The 9,817-nt window shown below is 46.6% G+C and overlaps 1 protein-coding gene across 3 annotated transcripts in view; it reads right to left on the bottom strand.

Annotated features, from left to right (window-relative positions):
- The window catches only part of st6gal2b (ST6 beta-galactosamide alpha-2,6-sialyltranferase 2b), a 29,449-nt gene that overhangs the window by 6,793 nt on the left and 12,839 nt on the right, over positions 1–9,817 (bottom strand). For 2 of the 3 annotated variants that reach the window (XM_067260666.1, XM_067260664.1), the window contains exons 2-5: positions 5,543–6,487; positions 4,608–4,705; positions 3,616–3,717; positions 1,808–1,982 (exon numbers count right to left, since the gene is read on the bottom strand). In XM_067260666.1, the coding sequence (XP_067116767.1) occupies positions 1,808–1,982; positions 3,616–3,717; positions 4,608–4,705; positions 5,543–6,416 (1,249 nt within the window). In that variant the 5' untranslated portion in view covers positions 6,417–6,487. The remainder of the gene's footprint in view (positions 1–1,807; positions 1,983–3,615; positions 3,718–4,607; positions 4,706–5,542; positions 6,488–9,817) is intronic. The other variant, XM_067260667.1, reaches the window with a different exon arrangement.

The following is a 9,817-nucleotide window of genomic DNA, read 5'->3' as shown; positions in this document are numbered from 1 at the left end:
AAGAGGAATCGACCTGAGTGAGTCAGGACAGAGCTAGAACCAAACTAATGGTGAGATACAGGGTTGTGAAAGGTTGTACACTCAGAATATGAGATATTTATGATCCAAAAGACGAGGGTAACATTTTAGATCCAGGTGCTTGTAAAAAGTGTTCATTAATGGGAAATAAGGTCTTAATAAGATCCTTATAAGATTATAGAAGTGTTAATAATATTAGTAAAGGTTAGAGCTAAAGGTTAGGGCCAGTGTTAATTGTAAGATGAGATAAGGTTTAGTTAATAGATAATAATGTTCTTATAAGATGCTTCTTAACATTAATATTTTAATTTACATTTATGCATTTAACAGACGCTTTTATCCAAAGCGACTTCCAAGAGAGAGCTTTACAAAAGACCATAGGTCACTGATCATAAAAACGAGATAGCCCCAAACATTGCGAGCAGCCAAAACATGAAGCATACATTGTGAAAAAACAAATAAGTGCCAAAGGGAAGAACCATAAGAGCATGCAGTTAAACAAGTTACAATTGAACAACATGAAACTCAAAAAGTGCAAGAGTGTACCTGTAGAAAAACAATCAACAGTAAAATATTTCACAGCGAGTACAAGAATTTAAAACCGTTACAACTAACTAACAAGAGCAACAAGTCTCTAAATAAGAGTCATTGTGATCCTGGAGGAAACTAACATCAGGTCCAGCCAAGCATTCCTAAGTGCCGTTGTACTCCTAATATGTTAATAAGACTTACTAACTTACCAAGGCCTCATTGCTTAATAAATAATACTTATGACAAGCACCTGGATCTTAAGTGTGGCCAAGATAAGTAATCAAGATGGTCAATCAACATCAATCGATCAAACCTGTGGGAGGGAGCGCAATAATCTAACCCGTATTACAGTAAAGTCAAACTAATTAAGATTCAGAAGCACAGATATTAAGTATTCATGTGAAGCCAGAAGGACTGTACATAACAAGCTTTTCAAGTTCCTCTGTTCAAGGTACTGCGGCTGTTTGCACAGACCCACTCGGGCAGATTCAGTCCTTCCTATTCAGTCCTCACACAGGTTTCATCTAATGCTGAGGTCCTTGGTTAGTAAAATGGTGAGAATAAAAATGTCCCTGAATCTCTTCCCTCGGTTTAACGGGGTCTGACTCAACATTCTGATGAGCCAGGCGTACAGTGACTTCACAGCACAGCAAACAACTAAAATAAATTATTCAATTGCACCTCAATAAAAGTCCAACTGTGCGTAATGGAATGCTTGTGGGTGTGTTTCTCTGAGCAATTTACCCATTGTTCATTGTGCATTTATTTACTTCCTGATGAGACGGTTAATATTTCATGCTCTGCTCTTCCTATTGTTATAAAAAATAATTAGGGGTCAGGCTCCGAACAACCGAGAAGCTGTTTAAATGAGGAGAGAGGAATTAGTGAATTAATTAATGATTAATGAACTTGACCATGCAACCTTTCAGAAATCCAGTTGGGAAGGATGCAATGGCAACAACATTGAAGCCCTTGAATGTTATATTTGTGGCTCAACCTCATCTTAATTGATCGTAGAATTTATGCCTGGCCAGTCAAACGTGACTTCCATTTAGAATCTTGGTAAAAAATCTAGCCAATAAGGAATGGTGACACTACAACATCATTTGGCTTTTGTAATACTACATGTCGTTCCTGGAGCCCAAACAAAACACTTGCAAATAAACTGTTTGACTGTACAGCGTGTGGGAAGGGTTCAAGGGTTTATACTGCCTTTAAAAGCCTCCGTAAGGCCCAGAGACGATGAGTCGCTGCCCACCTATGAAGCCGCTGGAGGGGGGGTTAGGCTGGATGCTCTCCTGGGTGTTGCTCTGGATCACGTCCCATAGTTGCCAGATGAACCTGGGGTGGAGGATGTAGAAGGGTTGAGCCGGCTGGAGGAGTCGGTGCTGAACGTAGGGGGTGAAGAGGTCATAGTCCGGGCTCTGGAACCACTGTGGGGATGACAGGAAGGCACACAGAGAGGACATCATGGTCCTACCCTCTTCTGAGACAGAGAAAGCTGCTTATTGGACTGTCATGAGGTCATATTTCCAGTGTTTATCTTTCCACCAAAGAGAGCTTTGCTGTTTTTGAGCTAACGATAAATGATTTAGAAAGCCTTGTAAACACGTCGCACAGCAATACAGACATACAATGAACACAGACACATACACCCCATACATACAAACTCGCTCAATCGCACCAGCACACACACACACACATTTGATTGTGTGGGGTGCAAAACTAATTAACCTATTATTCTTGACTGGCCATACAATTACTTTCGCTTCCAATTTCGTGTTAACAAATGTTGTGTCATTATATGAAGCCAATGGACCTGTTGGATGGTTGATTGCATCGACGGTGGATGGCGAAGGTCATGCTTTACCCAAGTACCTCTGTCAATGAGGCTTTTAAAGAATCCTGCAGGTTTTCGACAAGAATTCCGGTTCCAATGCATCATTCTCCAGCCATCTATGCAGAGTTATAAACGTTGTTATTATCGAAACGCTAAGGATAAGTGGTTTGTCCTTGTCGGCTGTGTCTCAGTGTGTGGTAGTGCAATCGACATGAATGGTATGGGTCTCTATGGCTGTGTTCTTTGGTTTAGACTTGAATATGTGTGTGTGTTTGTGTGTCTGACACGACACACACTTCCTCTGAATGATATTTTGTACAAATCACATCCAGACAAAGACCTCTCGCACCCCAGTAGATATAAACTCACTCTGCCCCCCCCCCCCCCCCTGCCGTGGCTCTCTGTTCTTCAGTTTCCTCCCCCCAGAGGGACTGCCATCCAGGTAGTATCTTTAGACTCCTCCTCATTAGAACCCAGTGGGCAGTCGTGGAAGCTAAGTACCCCTCCATGGCGTGACCCAGATTAATCAAAGACTTGAGACAACCCTTTCACCAGCTAGCTCACAGGGAGTAAACAACAGCCATGCCGCCGCCAGCCACAGCAGGAGGGTGCCTGGGTGCTGCGTGGGGAAGGAAAGCTCCAGAAGGCCTAAATAGCTGCGCCCCCACCCCCCCCACACACACACACACACACATTTTCCCTGCTTTGTTTTATTGTTTGTTTTAGGAATTTCCCCTTACTGGAAACGTTTTACTGATGTCGTCTGATGTTTTTCTATGTTTACATTCTAGGTTCTCCATTTTCTATGTTCAGTTTGGTTGTTCATTATGCTCGATGATTGTCACCTGACACTTGTTAGAGCACTCTATTTATTCTGTTCCGTTTCTCATGTTCTTTGTGAGGTATTGTTTTGTGTTTTCACAATGTACTAAGCCTTCTGTTCCTTCTGTGATTCCACCTTGTAGCCTGTTTTTGACCTACCGAATATCTTTGACCGAGTCCTTCCCTGTACCTTTGCTTGATTTTGCCTTGGATTTTCCTGCTACAAAAAGAAAAGATGTGCACTGCTCCCACCTACTCGTATTGTGTTTGTCACATCCTGTCTCGGTCTCATTGAGAAATCCATTCAAAATAGACATCTTTTAAAAGGTAGACCCGTGCTTTCTGGGCCACCCTGGTTTGAAAGGAAAAGCCTCCCCACGGGCAGTGAGGAAACAAAGACCTACCCTGGACAGGTCAGCAGAATATGGCGCAGGGTCCCAGGCCACCAGAGCCCCATCCTTGTACAGGGAGCTGGTGTTGAAGTGGTGCTTGGGTCGTGCCAGGATCTAGGATGGGAAGGACGAGAAGGTAAGGGCAGCGCTCTGTCTCCTCGAGGCTGACACTAACCTGAACTGGAACCTGAGCGGTCAGAGCTGCATCCAGAGATATCCAAACGGACACGGAGAGAACCAGACCGACACTGCCTCATGCACAGTACAGCATGTTCCCTGCATACGAGTAGTGATAGTCCCAGGACCCAAGGGGTTCATAGGAATGATCTGAGTGTTTAGATCTGACCAGACGTTAGCCTCGGTGATCGTCTGTGGTGGGACCACTTAGCAGCAAGTGTCCATTCTGAGGCAGGGAACCGCCTAACAGCAGTCAGCCATGCTGCTGTTCAGATGCAACAGCGGTGGAGCACAAGAGAAGGTCAACTGTTCAATTCCAGGTGGCCCGTTGCACATGGCCAGCTAAAGAAGGACTGAGGCGAGAGATCAAGCAGTAGCTCTGCATTCTGAACTCAGGACGTACGTGTTCCGAGTATGTGTCAGATGCTATTTGATGTGATCTTTCCGAAATCTGATCAAAGTATGCAGCAGTGAGGTCGTGTACTGTCAATAGAGAACAGTGTGCGTAGTTAACAAAAATGCAAACAGCAGCATAGAATCTGAAAAAATACTACAGTTACATGAAGTATAGAATGCCTGCCAGAGCAATGTTCCTGACTGATGGTGCAGTAAACCAGAACGCCGACATGGTAAATATTTGTTAAATGAAAATATAATGTCACATCAAAGGGCGCTAGCCCTACACGAATGAATCGGTTAGCTTGATAAATATTTAAATAACATGAACATTGACGGGTTATTATTGGAACAGCTGGAGCTGTTGTTATTTCAATCATCCTTCCCAAGAGGACAGGAAGTCTATGATGGACCTCTAGTGTGGAGCTCACCTGGGAGTTGATGATTCGGAGAGTGGTTTTGTTGCCCACGTCAGTTTCATAGCCCTCGGTGGGTGCGGCGTTGAACCGAAGAACAGCATCATGGGAATCTGAAGACAACATCCAGTCAAAAGGATCTTTGTCGTGCTGTAACGACATGACTTACTGCCTCACAATGTCGCGTCACGTCGAAAGTTATCTTCCAGCGTTCAGTTAAAATGCCTGGGTGCTTTAATTAAAAAGTCTCGATTTAAAGAAGGATGTGATTTTGAAACAAAGTGAATACAGTCAAACATGTCATTACCCTCGAGCCAAATTAATGACTTACAGATTCACATCTTGTGAATGCCAGGTAGGCCTACTTATGCAAATCGCCACTGTAAAAATAGCAAACGCTTCTGTTGGTAAACAGTGCCCTCTATTGAGCACTGAGCACTCTACAACGTCTGAATCACTTCACAATCATGACTAAAAAGCTTGGACCTTGATATGGCATTCACAACTTTAAACCACAAGGGGGCAGTAAAACCTTTTTAAAAAGCTTATCACGTCTTCACAAACCTCAGTCCACAGCACTTGCTCCCAAAGCAGTGCAACTTTCATTGACGTCCATGGAAAATGTATTGTGCTCACCTCATTGGAAAATCTCAAAAGGTGATGGGAAAGGTTAAGTGGAACCAGGGTGAAGCTGTACACTTTAAAGAACTTTCCTTTCAAATATTTACAGTTTAATTTCGGATCAATTCAGACCGCTTTGAGGCAAGGCTGGTTGTTAAAACCTGGCTATTATGGGCCTCTCGTGTCACTTACAAAGACCCTGTACATTGACAACCCAGTGCCGGCCCCGAGTCCAGATGCCGGATTCAAACGGCACTCGATATAGCTGCCAGTGACACTCCTCCACATCATGGAGTCATCAAGGAGGTACAGAGAGACATGGTACTCACCAATCTCTTTCCCTAGGGAGGAGTTGAGGATGGCTCCAGCGGAGGTGACCACAGCACATGTCTGGAAGTTTAGCTTCTCCAGAGGGTGACCTGGCACCAGCTTGGCCCAGCCCAGCACGGCAAAGGGGTCCTCGGTGCCGTCCAGCGCCCTCACCGGAGCTTCTCTCTTCAGCTGGCACAGTACCTCGTGCGCGCTCTGCCGGGCGTGCCGGCGCCCCCTGTAGACCACGTGGTGCTTGTTGGCGCTCAGGTAGTCCTTCATGGCCTTCTGAAGCCGCGGAGTGAGCATGCCCGCTGAGGCGTTCCCCTTCCACAGCCTCTGGACCGCGACCTTGGACCTCGAGAACATGTAGTCCTCGTCGCCGTCGGCGCTCCTCCTCTCCGCTCTGGCCCTCTTCCATCTTCTCCCCCTCGTCCTCTTTCTCCTCCTCCTCCTTTCCTCCCAGTCCTCCTCCTCATTCGGCTCACTCAGGATCACAGGGTTGCTGCTCTGGCTCTGCTCCCTGACCATCTCCCCCTCCCGGTAAACTGACCAGGCTCCCAGAGGCTGCGAGGCCCCCTGGGGACCTGCTTCCTGGGACCCCTCCTGGCTGACTGGAGGGGCTCCTCCCTGGGGCGGCTGTTCCCCCCAGTTGAGCTCCTGGGTGGCTGGGGAGTTGGAGGCCTCCAGGACGGGGGAGGCCATGATGCCTCGGTGGTTGCCCTGGATGGAGGCAAGGCGTCGGGTCTCGGGGTGGATGAGCAACGGGGAGGCAAAGCCGGGGGCCAGCACCCGCAGGTCCAGGAAGTGTGATAGGAGAGCCAGGAAGAAGAGGATCCAGACCAACATCCCCAGCAGGACCAGCCGCCTCCACTGCTTCATGGTCGGGGTCATGGTGCTCAAGCTGCAGCTGGCTGATCGTCAGCGCCCCCTGGGGGCCAGTCTGGCAGCTCTCAGGGTGAGGCCTGGGAAAGGTCAACCAAAACAAGAAAATGTTACTGTCGGGTGGACATATTTTCCCAGAGCCGAGCGGCTTTCCTATTTTTATGCTTCTAAATACTGACAAGCTAAACATGAGGCTTCTGTGACATCAGTGGCCTTTTGTTATTCTGGTCTTTCAAATTTTCTAGACACGGAATTCCCCTACTGTCCAGTCATTCAGGCATGACTGGACAGTATGGGAATTTTGCTAGTGGTTTCCAATTTAGCAGACCATGAAACAAACACCATGATTAAACAATGGGAGAACATTCTTAGTACAAACAAACATCTGATGTACATTACTTGGAGTATTTCAGCAACTGTCCTTTGTTGACTAATATATTCATGCCATTGATGATCAAGATGATTTTCCTCTGCAATACTTGTAAGTATGTTATACACAGAGAGGAGTGCATTTGAGGCCTTACTGAGCAGGAATATGAGCTGTATCCCTGTAAGAAATTGAATTCTTAGAGTGTGTGCCATTGATGAAACTTATTCGAAACACAAAGGTACTTCCGTTGCTTTGCAAAGGAATTCACAGCAATAGGTTGTTTACAATTTGGAACATACAGCTTTGTTTCAAAATGGTAACAAAACATAAGAGGTAAACATATCCTGCCCCGCCCCACAGAAGGAATAAGACGAGGGGGGCTTTTTCCACACACACAGGCAATTCGCTTCCTGATCGTCGCCTCAAGAGTTTGAGTGTGCTGCTAGGTATCTCACGCTGCTTTGCGGGGCATGTCACGTGACTTCCATTGAAAATGTATGGGAGGCAAAAATGTTGGTCGACCACCCTCCCCCTGGAAAAGATCCTAGGGGAAACCTTTGTTTTCCTCCGATGGGTGGAGTGCTTCAGGCACCTGCGGTCTGACATGCAGACACATTCTTTCCCTTAATCCCTCCAGTTCCTGGCCAAATCCTTTGATAATTTGGAACTAAACTTTATTGGCAACAAATTAGCCAACAAACAGAAGTGGTGTTTATGGATCCACTTCTTACTGTCGCCTCTAATGACCGTCCTTGTCCTTGCATGCTTTAGCCTAGCAGGAGCTCCACATGGTAGCAGGCACAATGAGCTGACTCGCCATGTCACTCCCATAGAACCTTCCAGAACACACAAGACTTTGCCAAAAGCCTTTTCAGTTCCACTGTCCAGAACCAAGTCCTGGAGGGCCAATGTTCTCATCCCTGCTTGTCTCTCCGGGCTGCTGGCCTCCACAACAGTCACGTGCATGGCTTATCTTGTCTGGTGGATGATTGAGTTGTCTGATAGTAAGTAAGTAAGTAAGACTTTATTTATATAGCACATTTCATACAAGAATTGTAGCTCAAGGTGCTTTACATAAAATCAATAAAAACAATAATACAAGTGATAAACAATTCAAACAAAAATAAAAATCCCAATAAGATCTCTGTTTAAGAGAGAAAACAACTTTAAAAGTAGGAAAACCCTTTTGAGATAAAATTACTTAAATGCTTCGGTAAAAAGGTCGGTTGGTCTGGGTCATGAGACATGGGAAGTCCAATGAAGGAAGTTGGAAATGTGGCCTGCTCCCATTGTTGGTGAGAATTCTCTAGTCAAACAGATCCATACAGCGTCTTTGTGTTCAATCTACAATGTATGTAACTCAATACATCTTTATGTCAAAGTTTTACATACTTTACGGACATTTTCCAAGTAGCAGAAAAAGGCCCACTGTTTGCAAGTCGTTGGCGGGTCGTTCACTTGAATACCAACAAGTCAGGGGAGAGGGATGGGACCAAGAGGAGAAACAGAACCGAGTCGAGAAAGGGCAGTGACACATGGATCCAAAAATGACCGAGGCTTACGTTTTGGCTCGTCTACTGCCTAGGGGAAGTCATTATGAGGTTGAACAACAGGCCTGAGATGCACTGCAGTGAGAACCTGAGCCCTTCTCCCTCACAGCTCTGTTCTGGAGCCCACCAGGGTTCTCTCAGGGCTTTTACACACACAAAGCACGGCTTCAAAGAACCTTTCATCTCTTCTAGCGAGCCGGTGCTTTGCGCCAGCGTGAATGACACGGAAGGTTAAACAGAAATAATCATCTGTATCTGCCAGGAAATCGCTGCACACTGTCCTTGGGGCACAAAGGAGGAAGAGGGGAGACAGAGACACTGAAAGGAAGAGGGAGAGAACGAGAAATGAAGATACGTTACAATGGAATTCCATCGGGTAAAGACAGATCTAGGGAGAGAGACAAGGCTTTGTTTGACTGTTGGGCTCCAACTCGTTCAAAAGCATGCGAGCGCATTTGAAAAGCCATTGTTTCTATATTTTATATTCTCAAGGTTGAAACGAAAACGGCTCGTGAGAAGTAAGAGGAAGCTGAAAAGCCCTTGACGTACTGTAGACTTAGGAAATGTGCAGGCTCTGAGTGACTCTTTCCTTCCACGGAAAAACCCTGTGCTCAGGACACCCAGGACAGGGGTCAAACATCTGTCTCTAATCAGGTGGAGTTGACCTTTCCCCAGAAGCTCTGCACCTCTGGTCTCACTTTGACTGCTTAAATACCTCCCAATGTATGGGTGTCCGGACCGCGTCATTGCTGTGCTAATCGCCGGCCTAAAAGCTGTGGACGCACACACGACCCGTTCAACACAGTCCATTCCGTACACATGACACTGCACGAACACTTCAATTTCCCATATTCCTTTAAGAATGCTCGAGAAAGAGAGCGAGCGAGAAAAAGAAACACAGAAAGAGAGAACGAGATATACAGAGGACGAAGAGGGGTCGAGGGGAAGGCAAACAAGTGCAATAAGACGAGCCCGTTTCCTCCAGCCCATCCTGCTGAGTCCACAGACAGAGGAGGTATTATTCAGCTGATGGATATCTGCAGCTCCGGTCCGCTGGACTCCACTGCCCCTCTTGATACAACAGCTGGTCTCACAACGGGCCCCATCGGGCTTGGCAAGAGAGACACGGTCGAGGACAGTGGCAAGACACAGGGAGTCAGGTGGCTGAGCGGTGAAGGAATCGGGCTAGTAATCCGAAGGTTGCCAGTTCGATTCCCGGTCATGCCAACTGAAGTTGTGTCCTTGGGCAAGGCACTTCACCCTACTTGCCTCAGGGAGAATGTCCCTGTACTTACTGTAAGTCGCTCTGGATAAGAGCGTCTGCTAAATGACTAAATGTAAATGTAAGACACACACACACTGGCGCGCGGGCACACACTCCAAAAAGACAGCACGGGGTCGGCCACAGAGGGGGCCGTACCCCCGGTCTTCTTTCTGCTGGCTAAACACTATCCTCCATCTTCCATGACACATCCTGCCAGGCACTGTCA

The sequence above is a fragment of the Osmerus mordax genome, chromosome 22 (assembly GCF_038355195.1).
Source record: "Osmerus mordax isolate fOsmMor3 chromosome 22, fOsmMor3.pri, whole genome shotgun sequence".
Lineage (NCBI taxonomy): Eukaryota > Metazoa > Chordata > Actinopteri > Osmeriformes > Osmeridae > Osmerus > Osmerus mordax.
This window is presented reverse-complemented; position numbering and strand designations above follow the sequence as displayed.